Genomic DNA, 27,977 nt, shown 5'->3' on the forward strand with positions numbered 1-27,977 from the left:
CTAATGGCCATGTAAGTAATCTGTGGACAACAGGACCTGGAAACCTCCTGTTATGATGGATATATCATTGGTGCAACCTGTGCAGACGTTCAGGGACCAAGAGGTAAAAGGGCCACTGCCACATCCTAAAAAGATGTAATTGTGCATTATGATGATCTGTGTGACGGCAAAGGTCCCATATACTATTCTTGCACAGGGGCCCTCCTCTGTGTCCACCACTGATTACCGGCACCACGTCTGTCATTGTTACAGCTGGACACATGAAATTTCTCTGCGCCTACTAATCAAAAGAGATACTGAAAGGTGCCTGGCCGCTGTACTGAAAGCATGGCTAATAGGAGAAAATTAACTTTATTTTTCCCAGGAGCCACCAGCTTTAAGTCATAAAAGGCGTGCCGATGTGGCTATGGTCACCACTCACAGCACTGTAAGCAGAGATTGTTGGCAGGCCTCTGTACTTGGACAAAAGCCAGCTTTGCACTTATTCAGCAGTGACTGTAGCCATGCTGACGCGCTTGTGTGACTGAAAGCCGGCAGCTCCTGGCAGGAATAAAGTTAATTTTCTCCCCGAAGTCGGGCATCTTTCTAACACTATGAACCTGCAGATAAACAGCATTTAAGGTCTCCCCATGAGGAAGCGGCGCGTGTACGCCGCGAAACGCGCATCGGGGCTATCCACCGGCGGGATCCCTTCTCCTCTTTCCCCCCCCCTGCATGGGTAAGCATGGTGTTCACATTTTGTGCATCTGTGTCGGGGCCATTTAATACGATATATTAGTGCACTTGCCTCAAACTTTATTTGCTGGTTACTGACACAGTCATCTCATTCCTGTTTCCCTCACTTCCCATGTGCTTACTACTCTCTGCTATGTAGTGTTTATTGCCCATACTGCTGCATTGGACCCCTTTTGGTTATAGGGGTCACTATATAGGGTTAATTGCTTACTACTGTAAATGTCTCCACTGTGCATAGCGTTGGGGCGGATTGGTTTTGGGGCCGTTTTCTTTCCCCTTTTATGTAGTGCTGTGGAATGCTTAGCATTAGCATCTATGTCCTGATTTTTTATATTGTGAATTAATAAAGATTCTTTTTATATATTTGTACTTCTGGCTCCTGGTTCTCCCTTTTTTTAGATAAACAGCATTGTCTGGTGTGAGTGATTGCCTTTACCTATCAAGTTTGGGCAACCCGTTTAAAAGGGAACCTGTTACACCAGACAATGCTGTTTATCCAGGAGCTGCCACCGGCTTTCAGTCACACAGGCGTGCCAACTCGGCTACAATCACTGCTGTATAAGTGAAAAGCTGGCTTTTGTTCAAGTACAGAGGTGTGAAAACAGTCGCTGCTTACAGTGCTGTGACTAGGGACTATAGCCGCATCGGCACACCTCTTATGACTTAAAGCTGGCGGCACCTGGGAGGAATAAAGTTTGTTTTCTCCCAGAAGCTGGGCATATTTCTAACGCCATTAACTTGCAGACAAACAGCATTGGCTGATGTGACAGGTTCCCTTTACAGGTTTGCCCAAACTTGATAAGTAATTGGCTATTGATAAGACTGGTGATAAAATCGTTGGGGACCCCCACCAATCCAGAGAAAGGGGCTCCAAAGTGCTGCATCTGAGCAAGCAATGGCACAGCTCTACTCTATCTTTGAGACAGCTGATCACAGCCCTGGTCTATATCTGGAGGTCCCAAGGTCAATCAGTGGAGCCTTGGGTCACTGGTTTGCCTAGCGTGAGCACGTTAAGCTCAGGCAAGTTAGCACTGTCAATCACCAGTGAGGTGGGGACATGCAAAGCCAGTGTGCTGAATGGTGCACTGAGCCTCCTGGTCGCACCCAGGGTGAAACCAGCATATTCAACCTTTAGTTTCTACAGAACGTAGGCAGCGATTAGACCGCTAATGGTGCAATATTTATAAGTGCAGTATCCTCTATAAAACTGTGTTTAGTTTATACTGTCAATTTGGGCTGAAACGCTCCCTTTACGTGTGTGCACCCACTAGCTTTCAGATGCCCAAAGACGTAGCTTCTTCTTAATGTAAAAATATTGATTCCAAGGTAAGACATCTATCAATTTAGCTGCCTATATCAATCAGGCAAAATTCATATGCATGAGGCACTAGCATAGCTCGTCTTTCAGCAGTCAGTATTCTCATTAGCCCACAAAGAGGTTTTATAATTGACGGGCGCGCTTTATATTTCACATCTCAAAAGAGATATTGAAATTAACTTTAGAAATACCGAAAGGGCATCACATTTCTTTTGAGATTAGCAGAAAGCCCTATTATCACGATAGTTAGTCGCTCACCTCCTGTTCCTTTTCTTAGACCCGTTTAGAAATGCATGAGACATTTAATCCAGAAATGGAATCTGGCTGCTGACAGCTGCGGTGTACGAGAAGAGACACCGGTGTGACCCCGCCGAGGCTGTCGGCTCTATAGACTTGGCTGCCTCGCATGCCATCCATCCCAATAAATTTTATGTACAATAAATTGATTTGGATATACATAAAAGAAAAATCTGATAAAAAGCAAAAGCCAAACGAACGGACTTCCTCCGGAAAAATAAATTGCGCTGTCGTTGTGCTCCTGAAGATTTATGAATGTTAAGGTCATTTTCATGTGTAAGATAAAATCACATTACTTGACAAGTGCCCGGATTCAAGAGGTTGCATGGGAACATGGCACTTTTGCTGTTCTGACATTTCAAAATGGCTTTTAAGTCAATCACTCGGTAGATACAAGAGATATGTGAAAATAATAAATAAAATTATTGTTAGGGACGTAAACTAGAGCAATAGCAGACTAATGAATGCATCTCGTATTCATTAATTCTCTAGTTATGCTGGTTTCTGTGGAAACAAAATATTAATACACGTAGAGGAATAAAAGGATGGATCCTGATGATCCTCTTATAAATTCCCTTCTGTCTTGCAATATGGAACACGGCTTATATAAGAGTTAAGAAAAAGAAAAAAAAAACTATCAACCACTACAGGGTTAAATCGACAGGTTACTTCATTATATAACATCTCGTTACAATGCAACAACTCCCACTGACATTAATTCGAGGAGCATTCCTGTTTGGACCTGTTTTACTTTTATAGGTGGCCCAATAATTTATAATGTGGTTTCTGTGCCTGACAGATTAACATCAAGGCCAGATTCACATGTCCAGTTGTTGTTGGGCACGGCCTGGCCATGGGTCTTTTGACCTGAACTTGACAGTCTAAAAAAATGCCTATAAGGAAGTAGTCAAACAGCTGTATAGATCGGACCAAGATCGGAGCACAGTGCATAGACTGGCCGGCGGCTCCCCCGACCCAAGGTAGACATCTTCTTGTATTTCTATGTGTCTTCCACGCTCTGGTAGGGAGAGCCGCCGGCCAGTCTGAAAGTTGCGTTCCGATCTCAGTCTGATTTATACACCCTAAAGCTATTGAGGTTTGGTTGGGAAATGTGTAGCCGGTCTGCGTTACACGGATGTGTGAATAGAACCTGACACTGCACATAGGTAAGGCTCTGGTCACATCTTTACCATGGCATCTATTCATAGCAAAAGTCACAATGCTGCATGGAATAGGTGATACAAGGATGCAAATGGTGCCCAGTTGCTGAACTTGTTGGTTACGCACCCCCCTCTGAGGCATATTATCTTAAGTTTTCATCTCTATCATCTGTCTCTCATTTTAAGGATATGTACACAAAGTTTTTCTAAGGAGTTTTTGGAGTGCAAACTCTCCAAAAGCCTCCCGAAAACTGCTTCAAAAACTCTTGGAGAACTCTTCCCATTCATTTCTATGGCCAATCCATTCTGGTGTTCATATGATGAGTTTTATACAGATTTTTTTTTTTCTCTGAAGAGGTTTTGAAAAACTCACGGTGGGAAAAAAAAATGTGCATGTCACTTGTTCAAAGCATATCCTGAAGGAACTCTCTCCAAACTAGCCACTACACTGTCCAATCAAAAAACTTCTGGAAAAAAAAAATTGTCAAAAACTCTTCAAAACCCATTAAGCAAACTAATTGGGAAAAGAAAACTTTTCCAAGGCCTCCTTAAAAAAGAGAGTTTCTTGAAACAGTTTATCTTTGAAAACTCATGCTTTTTGAACTCCTGAAAAAAATCTCAAGAGAAAAACTAGCCTAATTCTCGCTCTTTCAGAAGCTGGAAGGACTTGATCTTTTCCAGGCTCCTGCCTCTCCCTGCAACCCACTAACATGCTCTTCAGGGGTGGTCCAAGTATTGGTCCAGTCTCATTCCAGGTCTTACTCTCTCATGCGTTCACTCATGAGTACTCCTCAGCCTGATCTACAGATACGACAGGGCAACGCTTCCGCCATCTGACGCAGGGCAAAGATAACTGTCTCCTTTGATTGACACCTCCTCTTTCTCCATGATGATAAATTTGTCATCTCCTACTCTATGTGCCAGTGGATGACCGGACATATAAGCTGGTAAGTGGGTAAGCATGAATGCTTGCAGTGCACAGTAATGTACACAGTGTTGGACTGGGGGTGCCAAGGGGACCACCAGTGACTTTTTTTCTGGGGGCTTACTGTTCAGCTAGATGGATTATTTCCTGACCCTTTTTTACAAATTTGCCTATGCGTCTATATAAAAATAATGTGGGTAGTTTTTTAAATGAATAATAAGGAGCTTTCTCTCCCTGTACAAGTTGCATAAAGTCTACTGTGCCAATTACTGCTTCACAAGGGCCCACCGGGGGATTCACCTGTCCTCCTGCAGGCCAGTTCATATATGATAGCGGGAACAGATTTCCAAGGAACAATGTGCTGGCAGCTGGTCAAACTTGACAAACAATGGTTGGAGAAAGTTAACGGACCACCCCATATACATAAGTCAAGTCTCGGTGGGTTATATAATGAGAAAAGCAAGTCTGTCTCTTCCAAGAAAACCATTTATATGGCGGTAATTGACATCTATGCTGCGCACATTGGATTATCGGAGGATGACAGTAACAGGCATGAAGAAAAACCCTAAGAAATGATGAACTCTTTCACTCTCCTGTGGTCAATGGTCTACGGCAGCAGCAGCCCCCGCCCCAACATATTAACAGACCATACAGGACAATGAATATTTGAGCATGTTCAGCTAGCGCATCTGTCGGCTTGGTTCCTTTATGCCGCGCTAAGTGCATTTTCCATCTCCTGTTATAATCTCCCTCTTTCTAGTATGGATAACTACCACATTGGAAATCAATGCTGATGCTAATTTTCTCGTTCACATCCTCCAATATATCACAAGTTTAGTAGGACCAAAGCTGGGGATTGTGTGAATGCAGAAAAAAAGATGTGGGAGTGGAGAGAAAGAGAAAAATGTGGAAAGAGCGAGATTAAGAACGGCTATAACAATGGCACTGTGCATTTTCTATTCGATACACAGATAACATAGAAATAGCAGGGGATGGCTTAACTCCTTGTGTGCAAGAAAAGTGATTTCAAGGATGAGTTATACCAGCAATGTACTAAGGGGATGTGCAGAAAATGATGCGAGGTCTGAAAACTTAGGACTAAAAAGTAAGACTACAAATAGGGGTAAGCAAGAATACTCCGGAATGTAATAAAATAATTAATGGGATACTGTAGCCCCCTACTATAAATTATAGGAATATTCTGCTGCAGGGTAGGAGTACCGTATATTATAGAATATGGTATATTGCCCCAGAGGCAGCAGAACATTTATGGGGGAGTGAAAAGGCAAGACTGACTTTGAAAGAAAAATCCAGCATCAGCAGGAAATTAGGTTAAGTATATTAAAACATGATTTTATTAGCAACATAGTTAAAAAAGGGAAAAATTAAAAATGAAAATATACAAAGAGAATAAAAGGACATGGGTCTATGCGTTTCGAGTGGTTATGCTCGAAACGCATACATCTGTGTCCTTTAATTCTCTTTGTATGTTTTCCTTTTTAATTTTTCCCTTTTTTTTCACTGTGTTGCTAATAAAATAGTGTTCTAATATACTTACCTCATTTCCTGCGGATGCTGGATTTTTCCATTTTGCTGCTATACACCCAGAAGTGAGAGCCTCCATGCACCAAACCTCCAGTCAAGGCATTTTTCAATAATGGTGAGCAGATATACAACTCTTCTATTTTTTGTTACTAACTTTGAAGGGGTTGTCCTATAGACATTACTAGGGGGTACAGCAGTGGGACAGGCACCGATTGGCAGTACTGGCACTAAACCCCTTCAGAATGGAGCAAAAGTACACATGCTCAACCCCCAAAGGGCTGCCGAGTGCTGTGCTCCCCTGCACATAGCAGGGACAACCCTTTCAAGGAAGCACTGGTTGCACATGCTCAGTAATGCTTCATTCACACAGGAGACTTTGGGCCTCCATTCTAGGAATCAGTTAGCAGACCAGCAATCTGAGGCTTCTTTCACACTTCCGTCGGTAGTCGCCCGTCACAAAGCGTCGGCGTGACGTACCGATGGAAGTGTTTGCTTTCACATTTCCGTCTGCGTTGTCGGGCAGGAAAGAGTCAGAGAGAGACATTTCCTGCCGGGCATGCGCAGACGGGAAAACTGTGATGCGACGTACAAAAAAACACTCCCTTGAATGTTTTTCTGTGACGACGGTCCGCCAAAACCCGACGCAATCCAGTGCACGACGGACGCAATGTGTGGCCATACGTCGCGATCCGTCGGCAATACAAGTCTATGGGAAAATGCAGGCTCCTGCAAATTTTCAAAAATCGACAGATTGCGACGTGACACAAAAGACGGAAATGTGAAAGTAGCCTAATTTATCACCTCTCCTGTGTGGACATGTAATAAATAAATCTTTATATGACCAGCCCTTTAAATATCTTCATTAACAAATATCAAACTTCAGCTCTTTCATGTTATCCTTTTTTCAAAATGTTTCTGCCTTAACTGGTGTGTATATTCCAGGGGGTGTCAAAGGGGTTGTCCAGTTGCACTACAGTTTATTGATGATCTATCTGATAGATCATCAATATATGACTGGTAGGGGTCCAACACCCTTCACCGATAATCTGTTTTTAGTTCTCGATGTGTTCAGATGAAAAAAAGAGCAGCACAGCACGGCTCTGTTCTTTGTGGCGGTTTCCAGCTCCTATTGAAAGGAGTAGGAGCGGTGCTGCAGTGCTGGGGAATGGCCACTACACAGAGCGCTGAGCTCTACCGTTCTGGCTCTATATGCTGTATCATCCAACCACCGCCAGAGCTAAAAGATGGGTCATCAATTTAATAAGCCTAGGCAATCCCATTAAGGATCCGAGATGAAGCTCCTTCAGACAAGGAAGTGTCATACATTGTGTCTTTGCTGCATTTTTTTTTCTGCAGGCAAAACCTGCTCTCTTGGCAGTAAAGAACCTTCTTCCTAAAAAGGAGTTTTGCTGCATTTTATTGTCTCTTGGTGCACCCCCCCCCCCAAAAAAAAAAAAAAACATGATGCAACTTCCTAAGGTTTTTGCACCAAAAACGCACCAAACCTGACACCTGCATTTTTGGCTGCGTTTTTGCACTTATTCATTGCTTTCTATGGGTGAAAATACACTGCAAAAACGTAAAATGAAGTGACATGCTGCAGTTTGCAAAAACGCAGCAGTTTTCCAATTCAGTCGGAAAAAAAAAACCAATGTGTGTGCATGAGATTTCTGAATTCTCAAACTAAGCTTAAAATTTAAAACGCAGCAAAAATGTAACGAGTCAACGTAGCCTTACCTAGGAAAAGAGAAATTGTGGAAAGTTTAGGTAGGACGTGTGGAAGTATTGGGGTCTGCAGCGCCGTGCAACATCGGCTCCAATGTCAGATCCAGAGCTTGTTTTATGGGTAATCAATACTCTCTGTGCTCAGTATCCACTAATATTGCAGATATCAATATTAATTAAAACTCTCCATTGATGCGGTTCATAATAAAGATAAATCAGACCAATACATAATAATAAAGGAAATAATACAAGTACAACTATTTTGGTAAAAAAATAATGATGACAGCCATCCGTGATTGAGGATTATTACTAGCAGAACATCAAATGCCACTCGTCAGCCAGCAGGGGGCGCTTCCATCCCATCGCATTATCCGAGCTGTTGCAGGACATGTTCACATACAGAAATCAGCTCATTATTACATTATTTTACCATATGCATTTCTAGCTGGCGCACAGCGCACAGCTTCATTGATTTACCAAAAGATAAAGGAAAGTAAAAGAACAATCAGCACATAAAGCAAAACATCACAGGAGTAATGAAACAGATGGGGGATAAGCCCAGAGACAAGTTTTTCTTCTGCGCCTTTTGGCAAAGACTTCTTAGAAGGGATTCTAAAATATTATCTCTTATGACCGCGCAGCCTCAAATCCCTTATCTGCTCTTCAGTAGGCAATGGTGCTGCTTCCTCAGCTATCAGTAAAAAAAGATGAGAAGAACAGAAATGTACCGGTGATGTTGAAGAGAAGGAGAAAAGCTAGGAAGTCATGCTTAGAGATCGGATCTAAAAGCCCATATAACTAGTATAAAAAGTTAGAGCTGTCGTGCAATGATGTGAGATTTTGTCGTTTGGTTCTTCGGAGCCCCAACAGCCACATCTTCCACATTTCCAAGAGTGCAAAGGAGTTATCCTGTGGATAGGTGATAACAGCTAGGACTTTTTTGATCCTCGATGGGCACTTTTATCCCCATTAGAATCGAGAGGCAGATCAGATGACCAACCATTGCTCCATTCATTCTCTAAGGGGTTGCCGGAAAAAGGCTAGGGCAGCTCCGTGGGATATTATTACAGTGGTGGTAGAACATGCGCACTGCTGTAAAAAAAAAAAAGTTCACTGCCAATCGGAGAGGGTCCCACTTGTTGACCAAGTTATCACCCCATCCAATGGATAGATGAGAGAGAGAGAGAACACTTTTTCCCGGATTTGAAAATCCTTCCGGGCATGCTCAGAGGGGAAAAACGTGATACGTCGCTGGATTCCTGTGTGTGACGGTCAGCGACGGATCCATAGGCTTCCATTATAGCCGACAACGGGCAGCGCAGGATGCGTCGCTGACCGATTTTACGACGTGCAGAAAAAACATTCCTCTGAATGTTTTCTCCGCACGACGGACCGCTATTTTCCGACGGATCCAGTGCGGGATCCTCAAAAATCAACGGATTGTGACGGAAGCCGAAAGACGGAAGTGTGAAAGAGGCCTTATCCTTAAGGTAGTCTCTGTATAACTCAGAAGGGAATCGCAATGCAACACTAGGACTGACTGGTGGCTCTGCCGACCCGAGCGTGACAGCAGCATCTTAATACATATACAAAAAGAAAACGTCAGTAGTTTGTTACACATACGGCCACTCGATCATTGTCTATTTAAACTGGAGAAAAACGAGTCATATTTAGCCTAGATATATATAAAAAATCCTTTATTGAAATTGTGGGACCAATAAAAAATCTTTTTCACATAAATATGCACATAATATATAATGAATGGTAATTCACAAGGTTAATGTAAGGTGACTAATCATAAGGTGCAAAAGCATCTTAATACATGTTGTCACACTCAGTTTGGGAGAGCCGACGGCCAGTCCAAAGATTGTGCTGAGATCCTCGTCCATGTTATACTACCGTCTGACTCTTCCCTTAGGATAGGCCTTCAATATGAGATCGGTTTGACACTCAGCACACGGGTCACCAACAGCTGAATCCCCTAGTGGTTTGAGCCGAAAAACCCCACCTCAGCTCCTATACGGCATGGGACCTGATGGTCATCTCAGCCACATGGCAGCTGCTACATGGGACCCTGCCCTTAAAGGCATGACTTCTAGGGGTTCCTTGAGGATAGGCCTAGGAAACAGTGCTAAAACCGTTGCATTGCCTTTGCTTGAAAGCCACGTCTTAGCCAAATGGTGGACTCTACCCTCAAAACATGTACCTACAAGAAACACTATGCTGATCTATAAGAAAAGATCCTAAGAGAACATAATGGAGTTTACTGTAGTTTTCTGGACAGTTTATGAATTCTTCCGGCAGACCAGAAGTGCAGCTAAGTGCTCGTTTTCCTGGTGTAAAAGTTTCACTTTGGGCGCCTTCAACCACATGACACCTACCGTTGTCACAAAGACTCAATCATCTACTGCCTAAAATTACACACATTTCCACAAATGGAAACATCTCTGACCTGCTAATCTAAAGCTGCACCATACATTGCAAATAAAAAAAAGTCATCCACCTCAGCCAATCTACTACTGCTTTGGTGGGACAGCCTCAATAGTTAATAGAATCTCAACCTAGTCTTGGATAACCCCTTTTAAACAAAAGGCTGAATAGCAACAGCATTTGCCTTGTCCAGCTTCTTCTCTAGTGCACTCCTAGCCAGTGCAGACATGGAAATAATATAAAATAGTCCAGATAATGTGCTACGGCAGGAATATTTAGAAATAATGATGGGTGATCAAAAGTCCCAAATTTTTGTGATCAGGACTCTTATGCAAAAATAGAAAAATGTAAAATCATTTTCATGACTTTTAAAATAATTTAGGTCAATGTTATATTGACGTCTATCGACTTTTAAGCTTTTGTCCCAACTGAAAAAACTGTTTATATTCCTGTTTAGGGCACAACTACGGAGGATTCCTGTGTAACCATCCCCTGATCTCCATGGTGGCTCTCATAGTAAAGGGATTGACTTAGATGATTCAACCCCATTAAGAGAAGTTCATTGCTTTGCTTATGCGCCATTTTTATCCCATGTAATAATAAAGTAATACCGCCATCTAATCCCATCTTCTATTCTTTTCTACCAATAATGATATACATATGGATAATATAGGCGACATTACCATATTCTGACCCTTTACGCCGAGCTTTCGTAAGCTTTTCACACACGTGTCTGAAATTTAATTACAGAAATTCCATGTTCAGACTTAAAGTAAATATATGGATTCTATAAAAAAACAAATTGCTAATAAATTGGTCTCAAATTGGAGATGTAAAATAGTGAAGGAAAGAAAAAGGTGAACTTTACTTTCAAATGTCAAAAGCAGAATTATTTCACTTTTTTTCAGCTGCCACCGCGTCTTGGCTTAACAAGATGTTAATTAAATTATGCCCTTTGCGATCTGACAAGGTTGTGAGCGGAGAGACTGTTATTTTGGTTCTCATTGTATTCTAAGCTGTTGGCCTTTTCTTTGCAAACATGGCCCAAGTGGAGTTTAATCAACACATTACAACGTCTAGAATGTCACTGTCAGATCCGGTTCCTCCTTCCAAGAGCAGAACTAAGTAAAGATCTGCAGTGAAGCCTTTATGACGTCTGTGAGCTCCTATAGGGTATTTGGGCAGGTGGCGGCCAATGGAACGTCATCATCGGAAAGGGAAAAAACCCTTTACGGGGAACTTGTCAGGTGGTTTTTATGCCTCAAACTAATGTCATCTGTGTAAAGTCGCTGAAATGTTGATTAATTCCATTACCCTTGTTTTAGAAATCCTTGTCTTTGAGCAATTTTTTTGTGCAAATAAGCCGCAAGTGCAGCCAACTGGGACACGGCATTTGCGGCTCTCCTGCCCTCTCTCTTCCTTTCCCCATCTACCGCCTGCCTCAGGTCACTCTTGCTTTTCCCGCCAGAGATCTTTCGTCATTCGGTGGGGCGGTGCATGCACAGTAAGGTCCTGATGAGAACCGGATTATCGATCTGCTCATGCACCGTCCCATGGAATGACCTGTGGGAGATCTCGGGTGGGAAAGGCAGAGTCATCTGTCAGTCATTGTCATGTCCATTTTTTTTCTGGCCACATAAAACGAGACATGTCCTACTTTGGTCCGATTTGCTAACCGAACTCGCCCAATTCAACTCTGTGCGCCATCAACTATTCACTAACCAGATGTTAAAAGAGGCTTGGGAAATGACACATGGATGGACCAACCAAAAACAGATGAAAAATGGACCAGCACACAAATGAAAAACAGTTAATTTTTGCTGACATATAACAACACAGATGTGTGACTAAGGACTAAAGATGCTCATCAAGGAAAACTTCCCATAAAATGTAGTCCTTGCATCCTCATTTTTTGCCGGATGTAAAATGGGTTCAGGGCTCTCATTGAAAATACCCAACTATGGAGACTTATTTAGTGCTCCACGGAAACAATATGCAAAGTAACTCATACCAGTCACACCAGAGACCCATCTGTCGACAGCTTGGTTTTGGGCTTTTTGACCCTCATCGTTTGGTAGAATGTGACGCTTAGAGAAAACTCAGAAGGCGGGGTATTGGCTCTCATTAACGTAAAACGTGCTGTAATATCCACAAGTAAATTATATTTATTATGAATGGATGCCAAAATTCAGGGTAAAAATTTCCATGCTTGATGGGCATCACTGCATCAAGACCATGACACACCGAGAAATTTTCCAAGTTAGGAAAAACACACAAGGCAAACTCTACTGAAGCGCAGTGGAATTACAATATCAACATGCCAAACACTATATGAGATTATACTGTCGAGTAATATTAGGGCATAATAACATTGTCAAACTATAGAAATGTATAATGGAGTATGATGGTGTGCACTCAGTCAATTTAGAGCGAGGTGCTAGTGTCACGGACTGAAAAGTCCCAGTAATCAGATTGTTTGGAAGACACTGCACACTCTAGTGGTAGTTAATGCAAGATAGTATGAGTTTATTATACAATACTCAATATAAGAAACCCATGGGAGCACATCTACAAACATTGGATAAGCGATTCAAATATCATAACATGACGTTTCGACTCTCCCGAGTCTTAATCATACCATTGCTTGGTATGGTGGTAATGTTACGCACATATAGGCAACTCCTAAGTTGTGGATGTATGGGTAGTACTAATCGCTTTTTAGGTTATGCCCAAGCCAACGGCTGTACGCTGCCCTGTGTGTGGGACCTGGGTGAAGACACTTGAAAAGCGGCGCTCCCGCGCCTTGCAGATTCACCCAGGTCCCACACACAGGGCAGCGTACAGCCGTTGGCTTGGGCATAACCTAAAAAGCGATTAGTACTACCCATACATCCACAACTTAGGAGTTGCCTATATGTGCGTAACATTACCACCATACCAAGCGATGGTATGATTAAGACTCGGGAGAGTCGAAACGTCATGTTATGATATTTGAATCGCTTATCCAATGTTTGTAGATGTGCTCCCATGTGTTTCTTATATTGAGTATTGTATAATAAACTCATACTATCTTGCATTAACTACCACTAGAGTGTGCAGTGTCTTCCAAACAAACTATAGAAATGCACAGTAAAACACCCAGCAATATCAATATTCAGCAGTGAAGCCATTCTCAGTAACGCTCAACAGCACCTTGTCGAGAGTCCCTGCCAGCAGCTGGTTAGAAGCTAATTGGATGTACCCATATAATATGCCTGAGCGAAAACTACTGTCTGCCTGACTACTAATCCAGCTTTGAAGTTTTCGATTATGTAGCCTGTGCCATTATGGCAGTCACACTGTGTGGAATTTTCCATTTCTCTGAAAATTAAACCTGAAAATTTATAGGAAGGCAATTGGTCCTACAGAAATCATCTCCTTCGTATCAAGGGCTTCTATACTCATCCATGCCGGTACACCTCCTCACACTATTTTACCTTTTAGATGTAGGATTAGTCTATATTAAACCCATTTATGTGAACAGCCTTGAATTCGATGATTCACTTCTCGACAGTAATTTTACATCAAGAGAAACTTACCGCATTTTCAATGCTTCTGGCCGTCTCGCCAAACAGCTCGGACTTGTAGTCAGACATCTCAGGGGTGTAGAAGACCTCTTGACCTTCCAGCTCCTCAACAATGAGAACGCCTTCAAATGTTTTTGTTTCTGGAGGGAAATAAGAGAAGGATACATATACAAATTAATGGTGCAATGATAGGCTAGCATCAAATTTCCAGCTATTGCCTACTGCTTTTCCCTAGGCCCATGTGACAGGTGAGACGTTTTATGACCAGTGTCTGGTGCAGGGTTAGTAGCATGACACAAGGCTGAACCATGGAAGGTTAGTAATTGATTTACAGTGGGGATGTATATGTAGCGCCATCCTGTTATAATACATCACTTTACCAGCCAGGACAACTTCCCTTTAGAAGCGGCTTAATACGGACCCTGTACTAGGTGGGCAATAAAGAAAAAAAAGAACAAGAATAGGCAGTTATGAGGACGAAATAGTCAGAAAAATTAGACAATTACACCCAAAAGTTAAAAATTAAATATAGAATTATTATTTTTTTATTAATTCTACATTCAATATTTCCTGGTCAAATCCCCTTGTCGTCATCATCGTCTTGCACCATGCAAGGAGGTCCACACTAATCGTCTCCTACAAGGAAGGAGAAACAGGCACTAAACCCTACTAGCTGTTGCATATAGATGTTTACCAGTTGTAATTTTTGTTACTTTTTATGTTTTTTTTTTTTTTTTTTTAAGAAATAAACAAAAAATATTTTACATATGTGGGTGATTACCTTTATTGAATAAAATTGCACTAAGCTGAAGTCTGCAATCTTCATTCCTACATTCATTTTTAGACCTCTCGATAACCAATTTGTTGCCTGATCCAAGAATCAGACATTTTTCTTCTGGGAGCGTTTCTCTCAGTAATATAGGCTGGACGTAAGCTATTCGTTTATCAATCAGCACAGCTTCTATCCTGCATTTATTTCCCCTCCATGTGTTTTTTTCCTATTTTTCAACTCTTCATAAAAGTTTAGATACTTATTCCCCTCTCCGATCTATGTACAACCCCTTCCCTCTCTCTGCTGCTATATCTAACACTGAGACAAGAGAGGGGAGAATCGGAAAGCTATGACAACCAAGAGCAATACTTTTGATGGATTTGTAACATTTTTGCAAAGATAAAGACTTGGATATCCTCGGCAGTAACAAAATGGTAGAATATTTTTAAAAGTAGACTATTTAGCAAGTTGCATTTAGGAACCAAAGGATTCATTTAAAAAATTATGTGGTTTTAGAAATGTCAATACAACGAGGTATATTGGTATCCTGGTGTAACCTTACAATGCAGAGCTACATCTTATTTCCTACAGTATATAGAGAAAACTAAAATCCAAAAATTGCGAAACTTGCATTTGAATTCTTGAAATTAACAAGATAACCATTAATGCTTTTTTAAAAAGATGCGTCTTTTTTTGGGGGGAAGGGGGTTATATTTCAAGTGGTTTTCCCATAAGAATATTAGGTTGTCATAACGGGTCACATATGCTCTTTACATGACAGAGCCAAGAGCTGCTATCCGACTACAAATAGCCGCCTGGAGTGACGGAGGCTGGGATCAGTCAACCTCCAAAACGCCTCCATATATTAGGATTTGTCTTTAATGACACAATCCTTTAAGCACAGTATAGAAAAAAGTGACTAACTAATAACTTGATGCCAGGATTATCCAAAAACCACTCTGTTGGCAGCTACTAAAAGCTTTGAATATTAACAAGCAGTTCCCTGAGATATTTTCTGTTTCTTAAGAATTGTAAAACCAAAACAAAATGTCTAAATGTTCTCACATATATAACAAGCCAATATTATCATAAGAGGTCACTTACTTGGACAGTTTGTGCCATCTGTATCAATGGCTGGTGTCTTCCCATCAGAGCAACACCCTAGAGGAGTATTGTAGCAGCTCGCTCTTTCCATGACTGGGGTAGTGTCAAGGTCCTTGCCCTCCTCACCTTCTTCTTGCTGCTCATCTCCCCCCTCAAATCCATCCTCTGTAACAAAAAAAAGCATAGGAGAATAAATGAAATAACCTGTTGAAGTTTAACATTGTACCTGGACACCCTCTCAAGAATGAAAAAAAGACTTTAAGACTTGTCTACATACTTGACGGCTCATTTCCGCTTAATTCCTGATCTCCGCTCACTTCCAGGTCTTCATCTCCACTGCCGCTTCCAGATTCATCGTATGTTTGAGTTGTAGCGGGGCGCCTAGTGGGTACGGTTACTCCTGGTCTTACTGTGGAGGTGCGGACGTGTGGCTGTGTCACCGGCCTGTGAGTGCTGGTGTAACGCTTTCGAGGACTTTCAGTCTCCAAAACTAATGGGTAAGGGTCAACCTTTTTGCTGGGATGCCGAGCTTTTGGGGTTGTCGGTGTAGGCAATGATCGGCCAATGGGTGGTGCTGGGGTTCCAGAGGGGGCTAGCGTTTGAAGATTGGCAACGGTGATGGTTTCTTAAGTATAAAAAAAAAACAGGAGAAAAAATTAAGCTGCAGTATAGATTTTTCTGATCCACTTATTTGTACCGATGCAATAAATACACATTTATTTTCTAATAATGCTCCATAATAAAAATGTGAATCATTATTTTGCAAAACTTACAAATATTTTTGCACATTTTTATTAAGTGCCATAACGTCAAAAAGGATGGTGTAATAGGACAACACTAACAGATTATTATCTGGCCGAGAAAAAGAAAATCAGAAAAACATGATACCTTGACAGGGTCCGGTGTTCTTTACTGTAATGGCCCGACCTTGTCTGCAAGCAATTGTTTTCAGCTGACACCAGTCTCCATAGGTCACTCCATCAGAGCCGCAGACCTACAGCAAAGTAACACAGGCATCTGAGCAATATGCTGGATATTGTCAACTGGGACATAAATGATAAGTGAAAAAGCATCATTAAAGATCACAGATATTGAAGCGCTGAAACAAGGGCTATATGTGCCTAATGACTAATCTCAAGCCACCGTGAGTGACGTCAAATGGCTCACCAGGGACTAATGTATTATTCAGGCAGGCTATAGTGGAAGAAGGAGACTTGTTTCCGGTAATACCTACATTGTACAATTTGTTTCTGGTAACTTTTCTGAATAGACTATTGTGTGTAGACATGAGTAATATTTCTGGTCATATATGACTTGTATCCTGCAATTTTCTCCTCTACAGCCTCTTTTTCTAATCTTCAGTTGTCTCTTAGCTAGTGGGTGGAAAAAAGTTGCTATGTTCCCCTGTCCCTACTCTTCCATGTTTATCTGAGCCAACCTTTCCATCTGCCCTTTTCTTTCCTGATCATTCCCCTCTACCTTTGCTAATTCAATTTTCCTTCCACATCCTTTTCCTCTTACCCTAACCCTTTTTTCCCCTCTTGATTCTTCTTTGGATATAACTTCTTACTTACTTGTTTAATTGAACAAGTTTTAGGTCACTTTGTTTATTTTTTTTATCGCTCAGTTTATTGACTATAACTATAATCCCCTCCCCCAAAATTGTTGACAAATCCCCCAAATAAAAAGAAGACTGTTGAAAGTAGCTGCTATTATGTCTTTTAGACATAGCACAAACTGACACGAGGGATTTCTGCTCTCCTGTTTCTATGTAGCATATGTTCAGAAGCAGCAGAAGCATGAAGGACATTATACAGCAGTACTGAGCAGTGTAGATGTGAGTCCATCACTGAGGTCAAAATGAAACAAACACTTAAAATCAGAATTACAATCTATGTCTTTCTTCCTCTCCCAATCTCAATTCTGCATCCCAACACCTTGCTGTATCACTTAATAGGGAGCTCATTATTATCGTCATTATGTGTGACATTTAGCCTGTCTTGAGCAAGAAGGAATTTCCACTCTCCTGTCTCTATGTCACACATGTTCAGAAGCAGCAGCACTGAGGACATCAAAGAGCCGTATTAAGCAGTATAGCTGCGAGTCCAGCACAGAGATTAAATTAAGCACTTAAAATCAGAAGGATAATCTGTGTCTTTCTGCTTCTCTCTCATCTGCTATCTCCCAGCACTTTTCCATAGCACATAATAGGTCACTGTATCCGTCATTATTTGAGCAATCTAGCTGCTCTTGACCAATATGGAATTCCTGCCTCTAAGTTACACATGTTGAGAAGTAGCAGCACGGAGGACATCAAGCAGCAGTATTAAGCAGTGTAACTGTGATTCCGGCACTGAGAAATGAAACACTTAAAATCAGGACAATCTGTCTTTCTGTCTCTCTCATGCTCGGCATCCCAATACCTTTTCATAGCCCTTAATAGGCAGCTGTGTAGATATCCCTAATTGTTCGTACAATCTGTCTGGTCTTGAGCAAGATAGAATTTAGCAGTTTTCATAGTGAATAATGAATTAAGGATGTGGAGGTAGATAAGAAATGGCTCATAAGTGGAGAAAGACGCATATTACACAGATATGATACACTACAAAGTTTATTATCCTTGCTTATACCATTGATCTATAAAAAGTCATGTATTGCGAGTTTACTGCACACAGCAATACGGTTTAATAATGAAAAAATAGAATTAAAATACAATTTTCAATATGAAAGATTAGATTTAAAATATTAATATTGCAGATTCAATATTAACACACACATATTTATTATCATGTATAATCAATATAATGATGCATAACTGTATGAATAACACCCCTTCATAAATTTCCTAAAAACTCCAATAAGAAAAAAATAAAGGTATATTTACTCAGTGATGTACAAATCATTAAATCCATGCAATGTTAAGGTCAACTGGAGAAATCAAATATTCATGCAATGATATGTGCAGAGGGCCTTTTTGTGTCTCCACGTTGGATATGGCCTCACACTGTGTGGTTTTCTGAATAGGATGTGCTCTGAATGTAGGTCAAGTGTTTCCGAGTTGATATAATCAGCCTGTGAAATCGGTAGGTTTCCCCCGTGCGTCCATCTGGCTTTAGCAGTGCAGAGGATTTCTAAGCTTAGACATTTCGGCAATGAATGAAGAGAGGCCCTACGACCCTACATTTTTGGAGAAAGTCTAAAGCAAATCTAAAATTGACTGCTGTGGGTATTTCTCTGGGAATTTAGTTTAGGGTCAAAGTCTAACCCATAAAAAAAAACAAAAATAGATATTTTGCCTTACAATATAATTGGCTTCCTCTAATGCACCTTTATGCCATGTCTACAGAGAAAAAGGCAACCGTGTCTTCAGAACATTCCAAACACTAACGATGAGTGAGATAGACATAAAAGTTCTCAGTGAATTAACATTCAGATTATCACCATAGAATGCTATTGATCAAGGGATTCTTGGAGGAGGACAGAAGGTAGATCTGCCACTTTTACAAGGGGTTGGACCATTTCCTTCATGCTCAACGATGCTGGTCAGAGAGGCCAACAGTAGTGGGTCACGATATAGGATATAGGAAGCCCCTGGGAGATAAATTAGAACCTAAAGAAAATCTAAAGGCCCCCATACACATTACATGATAGTCAGCTGAAGATGTCAATTTTGGCTGGACCGGTTGACCATAAGGGCCTTCAACTCTGGCCGACAGGAGATGTCAGAGGAAAGAAGGATCAAGCAGTTGGAATTTTAGTTCTCAGAGGTTTGAGATATCTGGCCAAAACTTGCTCCTCTATCCCAAGATGACTGTTCCTGTATATGCGGGAGTTGGGAGAAATAGCTGCAGGCCAAACTTACATTCGGCCAAGAATTATGTCATGTATATGGCCAGATTTACTTTAAGTAAATGGGGAACTTGCACTTATATTTTGTGAATACAATAAACAATGAGGCTTACCTTTGTTAGATTCGATTCTGGGCACAGAGGCGATGGACACTCACAATGGGCAGTACCTCCAACTACTACACAGGTTGCCCCGAACTGGCATTGAATATCCCTGCAAGATTTAGGAGCTGATGGATCTGGGCAAAAGAAAATTAGAAAATTATATTTTAGTTCCAATGATTTAGTGACAAGTTATTCAACTTTCGATCTGACAAAATATAAGCCATCTAGATTCTAAAAACAATGTAGGATTTCTAAGGCATTAAAGGAAACAGGTCACCAGAAAATACTCTATTAACCTGCAGATACGGGGTTAATCTACAGGTTAATAGTGTTATTAACCTGTCCGGAGGCTGCACTTATCCAAAAGCTACGGGGAGAAAATTATTTTTATTCCCCATGGCAGTGTTCCAGTTTCAGTCACCGTTCTGAGTTTACAGAATACCGACTGTGACTGTGCCCCCTAACTGACAGCCGGCCCCAATGCAGAGCCAGTTGATTTTCTCCCTGCAGTGTTCAGCAGACTGGTCAGACCTTTAAAGGGAATCTGTCAGCACATTTTTGCGATGCAATCTCACAGCACATTATTTTTATTCCCCATGGCAGTGTTCCAGTTTCAGTCACGGGGTGGTGCCAGAACTGGATCAGTCACCGCTCTGAGTATACAGAGCACTGCCTGTAACCGTGCCCCGATCCTAACTGACAGCTGGCCCCAATGCAGAGCCAGTTGATTTTCTCCCTGCAGTGTTCAGCAGACTGGTCAGACCTTTAAAGAGAATCTGTCAGCACGTTTTTGCGATGTAATCTGACAGCAGCATAATTAAGGGACAGAGACCCTGATTATAGCGATGTATCATTAAGCTTACTTGGTGCAGTAGTTGTGATTAAATCACAGTCTTCTCTGCTGCAGGTCTAGCAGAGCTCAAAATACTGAGCTGTGTATGACCCCGCCCACACCACTGATTGGCTGCTTTCTGTGTGCACAGAGAGAAAGTAGGGAATTAGTGGTGGGGGCGTAGTTACACAGAGAAGTTGACTAGTAGGCATGGGACACCTAGTCCTGCAGTGAATCTCCTGCTGATAAACCAGTGATTTTATTGGAATAGCTAACACAAAGACCAGTGATAAGTGACATATCGCTGGAATCAGGGTCTCAGACCCTACATCATGCTGCTTACAGATTACATAGCAAAAACCTGCTGACAGAGTACCTTTAAATGCAATTAACCCTAGGTAAAGGAGGACTAATTGTTTGGCCACCTGGGAAGAGACTAAGAGACCATGGCTTGACAGTCAATACATGATAATCATCTGGGATATTTATCGTATATCAACAGGATAAACAATAAATGTCCAATGCATTTATCTTAAGAAACGGCCACAGAGGGGCGCTCATAAATGAAGAAAGAGAATGTGAGCTCCTATGGAAAAAGTGGTACACATGCAGCCATCGGGGCACCATTCTGGAGATAGCGGAGGGTCCCTGGGTGAAAGGCGCATCCATTGAACATCTTTGACGTTTCTTCCATATTTGCTATAAATGCCTCAAATGGGAGAACTCTATAAATGTAGCTCAGGTGTATAACACCTATTGTGATGGCAAATATTGTACAAAAACACAGTCTGTCCCTAATTTAAGTGTTTTATACTATAATTTTCTTAATCAATACTGAAGATTATTAGATCTCTATGATGATAAAAAATCTATTACGGTATTGACAAATCTGGCATTATTTTACTTATGCAAAATGAGAAGTAAATCGCCCGCAATAAAACTCCTGTGGACTGTGTGCCTTTAAATATGACTACAGATGAGACAATCAATATCGACAGAAGACAGATAGGGTAATGAGCTGCCCATGTGGACCGATCAATTGTAAAATGTTGTCAGCCTTCATTTTGTTGTGTTTCCACGCTCGCTCAAATCTGTTTTCATTCTCCTTTAGTCACTCAAGAAGGTAAATTATTATTGATTGTGCCGGCGCTCAATACAAAATCTGGAAAAAAGGTTTCTGCTTGTGCTTCACCTGCCGAAGCAACTGTGACACAGAACATAAATATGTCCGGATCAAGACTTGGGAAAAAGAATTCGGTTATATAACGGCCGTATCCATGCTGTGCTATGATAGCAATTGTCGTCTCAAACACATGATGGCTGTAGACGTTTCAAACACGTGGTGGCGGTAGATGTCTCAATCAAGTGGTGGTAGACGTCTCAAATACATGGCGGCGCTACACGTCTCAAACACGCGGTGGCATTAGACTTCTCAAACACGTGGCGGTAGAGGTCTCAAACACGTGGTGGCGGTTGACGTCTCACACATGTGCTGGTAGACGTCTCAAACACAAGGTGGCGTTACACGTCTCAAACACACAGTGGCGTTCGACATCTCAAACACGTGGCGGTAGAGGTCTCAAACATGTGGCGGTAGAGGTCTCAAACACGTGGCGGTGGACGTCTCAAATACGTGGTGGCGGTAGACGTCTCAAACACGTGGTGGTGGTAGACGACTCAAACACATGGAGGCGGTAGAAATCTCAAACACATGGTGGCCATAGATATCTCAAACACATGATGGTGGTAGACGTCTCAAACACGTGGTGGTGGTAGACATTTCGAACACATGATGGTGGTAGACAACTCAAACACATCTTCAAAAAATAATAAAAAACGGTTTCATCCAAAAGCCACCAACACAGATGTCCTTACCTTTCTCGCAGCCACTCAGGCCAGGTTTACTTCCGTCTGGGCACTGACTGCACTTCAAACCAGAGATTCCCGTCTTACATGAGCACAGACCAGTCATCTGCTCGCAGTCATCACGCACGGCTCCAGCCTGATCACAGTGACATGCTGCAAAATGGAAGCAAACCATGTGGATAACTATCGTCTAGGAATCTCCATACATGCTCTGTCTTATAGGGTATCATATAGGCGTTTAAAAAAGTCACATGTAATTCAGTGTGCAGCAAATTTAAAAAAATTGGGGCAAATTTGCTCTTCTCAGGTGGCACAAAATGCACCAAATTTTGCCCCAACTTGGTGCATCTCATTTCAGACCTATTCATCATATGCCTCAAACACTTTTTGCAGCGCTCTTACAAGGAATGTGGCTTAATGAAGTGGTGTGTGGCATGGCCTTAATGGCGCGTAGCTAACAATTTGAAAACATTCTCCAAATTGTCCCGAAATTGTGCATAAAAAATAATTGATCCAAGATTTGGTTTGAAATTTGACAGATATGTCTAAAAATGTTCCAGTAGATTAAAGTTCACATTTTCCTAGCTCATTAATCTTGCATTTATTACCCCTTTAGTACAGGAGCACAGACACATGAGCGCATCTATACACTATGTTCCAAATTATTATGCAAATGACATTTTTCTCTGATTGTCCTAAATGGTCGGTGCAAATGACAGTCAGTCTAATAAAAGTCATCACCCGTTAGCGTATACATTGAATTTTATTGAAGAAACCTCAGAATGATAACAGTTTAATCTCTCAAATGAATAAAAACTCAAAATGCACTGTTCCAAATTATTATGCACAGTAGGATTTCTAAACATTTGATATGTTTTAAAGAACTGAAAATGCTCATTTGTGGAATTTACAGCATTATGAGGTCACATTCACAGAACAAAAAAGCTATTTAACTCCAAAACATCCCAACAGGAACCCGTCTTTGATATCAGCCTCACAATTCTTGCATCCATTGAACTTGTGAGTTTTTGGAGAGTTTCTGCTTGTATTTCTTTGCATGAAGTCAGAATAGCCTCCCAGAGCTGCTGTTTTGATGTGAACTGCCTCCCACCCTCATAGATCTTTTGCTTGATGATAATCCACAGGTTCTCTATAGGGTTGAGGTCAGGGGAAGATGGTGGCCACACCATGAGTTTATCTCCTTTTATGCCCATAGCAGCCAATGACTCAGATGTATTCTTTGCAGCATGACAGCATGAGATAGTGCATTGCATTGCATGAAGATGCTTCTGCTCCTGAAGGCACATTTTTGCTTTTTATACCATGGAAGAAAGTTGTCAGTCAGAAACTCTATACATTTTGCAGAGGTCATTTTCACACCTTCAGGAACCTTAAAGGGCCCTACCAGCTGTTCTGGACCAAAACATGACTCCTCAACCTCCTTGCTGACGTCGCAGCCTTGTTGGGACATGGTGGCCATCCACCAACCATCCACTACTCCATCCATCTGGACCATCCGGGGTTGCTCGACACTCATCAGTAAACAAGACTGCTTGAAAAATAGTCTTCATGTATGTCTGGGCCCATTGCAACCATTTCTGCTTGTGATCACTGTTTAGGGGTGGCCGAATAGTAGGTTTATGCACCAAAGCAAGCCTTTGAAGGATCCTACACCTTGAGGTTTGAGGGACTCCAGAGGCACCAGCAACTTCAAATAACTTTTTGCTGCTTTGTAATGGTATTTTGGCAGCTGCTCTCTTAATTCAATGAATTTATCTGGCAGAAACCTTCCTCAATATGCCTTTATCTGCATGAACTCTGTTTCAATCATAAATCTCTTCATAGTATGATGATCACTCCAAAGTTTTCATGAAATATCTAATGTTTTCAAACCTTGTCCAAGGCATTGCACTATTTAACACTGTTTAGCAGCAGAGAGATCCTTTTTATTTCCTATATTGCTTAAAACCTGTGGCCTGCTTAATAATGTGGAACATCATTTTTAAGTAGTTTTCCTTTAATTAGAATTAACTGGAAAACTAATTATCACATGTATTTAAGATTGATTTCAGTGATCCCCTGAGCCCTGGGATACAATACCATCCATGAGTTTATATGAAAAACAAAATGATTAAATCTTTATGACACTTAAATCCAATTTGCATAATAATTTGGAACACAGTGTATATGTAATTGTCCAAGGGGTACTTCCGTCTTTCTGTCTGCAACTTCCGTCACGGAAATCCCACGTCGCTGATTGGTCTCGCCAGCTGCCTGTCATGGCTGCCGTGACCAATCAGCGACGGGCACAGTCCGATTAGTCCCTCCCTACTGCCCTGCAGTCAGTGACCGGCGCCCGCTCCATACTCCCTGCAGTCAGTGCCCGGCGCCCGCTCCATACTCCCCTCACCGCTCACACAGGGTTAAATCCCAGTGGTAACGTACCGCGCTATGCCGCGGGTAACGTTACCGCTGCTATTAACCCTGTGTGTCCCCAACTTTTTACTATTGATGCTGCCTATGCAGCATCAATAGTAAAAAAATCTAATGTTAAAAATAATAATAAAAAAAAAAACCTGCTATACTCACCCTCCGTAGTCCGACGATGCGCTCGCGCCTTCCGCCAGCTTCCGGTCCCAGAGATGCATTGCGAAATTACCCAGAAGACTTAGCGGTCTCGCGAGACCGCTAAGTCTTCTGGGTAATTTCGCAATGCATCCTGGGAACGGAAGATGGCGGAAGGCGTGAGCGCATCGTCGGGTGAGTATGTAACTATTTTTTATTTTTAACAGGGATATGGTGCCCACACTGCTAAATACTGCGTGGGCTGCGTTATATACTACATGGCTGCTATATACTACGTGGGCAGTACTATATACTACATGGCTGCTATATACTACGTGGGCAGTACTATATACTACATAGCTGTTATAAGCTACGTGGGCAGTACTATATACAGTTATATGATAAAGTTTTAAAGTTTGGGCACCCCTATTAATCTTAAGCTTAATGTTTTATAAAAATTGTTTTTTTTTCAACAGCTATTTCAGTTTCATATATCTAATAACTGATGGAGACAGTAATGTTTCTGCCTTGAAATGAGTTTTTTTTTGTGCTAACGGAAAATGTGCAATCTGCATTCACACAAAATTTGACAGGTGCATAAGTATGGGCATCTTTTATCATTTTCTTGTTTTAAATACTCCTACCTACTTTTTACTGACTTACTAAAGCACTTTTTGTTTTGTTTTCTAACCTCATTGAGCTTTGAACTTCATATCCAGGTGTATGCAATCATGAGAAGAGCTACTTAAAGTGGCCACTTGCAAGTTGTTCTCCTGTTTGAATCTCCTCTGAAGAGTGGCATCATGGGCTCCTCAAAACAGATTATTCAACATAGTTGTTCAGGGGAAGGATACAAAAAGCTGTCTCAGAGATTTAACCTCTCAATTTCCACTGTGTGGAACATAGTAAGGAAATGGAAGAACACAGGTACAGTTCTTGTTAAGGCCAGAAGTGGCAGGCCAAGAAAAACATCAGAAAGGCAGAGAAGAAGAATGGTGAGATCAGTCAAGGACAATCCTCAGACCACCTCGAGAGAGCTGCAGCATCAACTTGCTGCAGATGGTGTCACTGTGCATCAGTCAACTATACAACGCACTTTGCACAAGAAGAAGCTGTATGGGAGAGTGATGCGAAAGAAGCCGTTTCTGCAAGCACGCCACAAACAGAGTCGGCTGAGGTATGCAACAGCACATTTGGAGAAGCCAATTTCTTTTTGGAAGAAGGTCCTGTGGACTGATGAAACCAAGATTGAGTTGTTTGGTCATACAAAAAGGCATTATGCATGGCGGCCAAAAAACACAGCATTCCAAGAAAAACACTTGCTACCCACAGTAAAATTTGGTGGAGGTTCCATCATGCTTTGGGGCTGTGTGGCCAATGCCGGCACCGGGAATCTTGTTAAAGTTGAGGGACGCATGGATTCCTCTCAGTATCAGCAGATTCTTGACAATAATGTTCATGAATCAGTGACAAAGTTGAAGTTACGCAGGGGATGGATCTTTCAGCAAGACAATGATCCAAAACACCGCTCCAAATCTACTCAGGCAGTCCTCGGACTAAGGGCACACTTGTTGCTCGAAACGCGTCCAGTCAGGTGCTGGTTGCTCTCTGTTACCCACCATGCTGGTCATGTCTCAGCAGCATTTTAATGTGAACTAATAAAGTTTCTACATTTTATTCCTGGAGCTGGATCCACATCTTCTTTCTCTACATGTTGACCAGTGTTGTGGCAGCAACACTTTGTTTCCGTGCTCGGACTGATACTTACCACATCGCACAGATGAACTAAGGGTGAGCTGAAATATACCTTTTTTTTCAGTACTATATACTACATGGCTGCTATATACTACGTGGGCAGTACTATATACAGTACTACATGGCTGCTATATACTATGTGGGCAGTACTTATAATAAATTAGAACAGAGCCACATATATGTACAAATCTGGACAGAAACAACTCCCGTACAATATATCAACATACGGAAAAAGGAGTCCAACTGCTGTCACTTATAGTTTTGATAAAAGGTAAATGTTTATTTTGATAACATCAAGTTTTTAGGCTATCAAACCTGACTTAACAAAAGATAAAATCACAGTATAACAAAGGTACGGGTAACAAACTACCCCACACATCACCAAAATTGTACAGCTGAAGGGTGCAGGTTCACTATTTTAGTAGGAGCATTAATAGTGGTATAGTTAAGTAATAACACTCTCAACCATATAAAGGATTCGTTCAGAGTAACCATAAACAAACAGTCGATGACTGCACCTTACCCATGTGAGCCGTGGTGTGTGTGTGGAGTATGGCAGCCCCTACACGTGTTTCGCGTAGGCTTCTTCCGGGGGCCGTACTATGTGTGTCCAACAATTTAGGATTTATAGGTCTTCAGCACCTGAGACTAATCATAATGGGACTCCATATGCGGCGCATGCGCACGTGACGTCAGCGCCGGAACTAGCGTCACAGCGGGCACTCCGGGACAGGCGAGAGGCCAGGGAGCCATAACCATGGCAACCCTGACACAGACACAAAGCCCAATGGACGCCGGCTGCGACGCACCGTCACGCCGACGTCACGGTCATGCGCACAGGGTCCAGCGCTTGTAAGAACTAACCGGGAGCAGCTTATATACTACGGCAGTGTGCATGAATAGTAAGCTGACAATGTGCAATAAGTGCCTCATATTGTGCGATCTCATATACCTCCGCCACTACAAGCAGTATATGATAAAATTGTATAAAGTGCATAAAGGCATATTTTGAACACCATTATAAAAACAAAATTAATACATACCAAACAAAACCTAAAATACAATACTATGTGTCAGTATATTAAACAAATTTTTTTATATAGTGCATAATTAGGGAGTCCATAAACTTCAGTGAGGTACACCACAGTGTAGGAAGTAAGAAGATAGCTCCCGTTTTAGTAGACCTATCAGGTGCTCAAGTATCCGTAATTCAATAGACACGTCCCGTTATGATGAACTAGAATACAAATAATTAAAAACATAATTAGAATAAAAATATAAAAGGACACACAAACACATACTGGTGGGACCTAAATCAAGATATACCCAGTAATATTATAGAAAAGGGGCAAAACTAATCTGCTCGTTTAGTCCATAAGGGACCAATGTATTGAGGACAGAGATCCACCTGCATTCACGCTGAAAAAGG

At 41.6% G+C, this 27,977-nt stretch overlaps 1 protein-coding gene across 16 annotated transcripts in view; it reads right to left on the reverse strand.

Annotated features, from left to right (window-relative positions):
- The window catches only part of AGRN (agrin), a 487,688-nt gene that overhangs the window by 69,721 nt on the left and 389,990 nt on the right, over nucleotides 1-27,977 (reverse strand). For all 16 annotated transcript variants that reach the window (XR_013213195.1, XR_013213196.1, XM_077250009.1 and 13 more), the window contains 6 exons: nucleotides 22,238-22,381; nucleotides 19,540-19,664; nucleotides 16,466-16,571; nucleotides 15,855-16,202; nucleotides 15,578-15,742; nucleotides 13,714-13,841 (listed from right to left, as the gene is read on the reverse strand). Coding sequence is in view for 14 of the 16 variants with exons in the window: in XM_077250009.1 (XP_077106124.1) it covers nucleotides 13,714-13,841; nucleotides 15,578-15,742; nucleotides 15,855-16,202; nucleotides 16,466-16,571; nucleotides 19,540-19,664; nucleotides 22,238-22,381 (1,016 nt within the window). In the remaining 2 variants the exon portion in view is untranslated. The remainder of the gene's footprint in view (nucleotides 1-13,713; nucleotides 13,842-15,577; nucleotides 15,743-15,854; nucleotides 16,203-16,465; nucleotides 16,572-19,539; nucleotides 19,665-22,237; nucleotides 22,382-27,977) is intronic.

The sequence above is a fragment of the Ranitomeya variabilis genome, chromosome 4 (assembly GCF_051348905.1).
Source record: "Ranitomeya variabilis isolate aRanVar5 chromosome 4, aRanVar5.hap1, whole genome shotgun sequence".
Lineage (NCBI taxonomy): Eukaryota > Metazoa > Chordata > Amphibia > Anura > Dendrobatidae > Ranitomeya > Ranitomeya variabilis.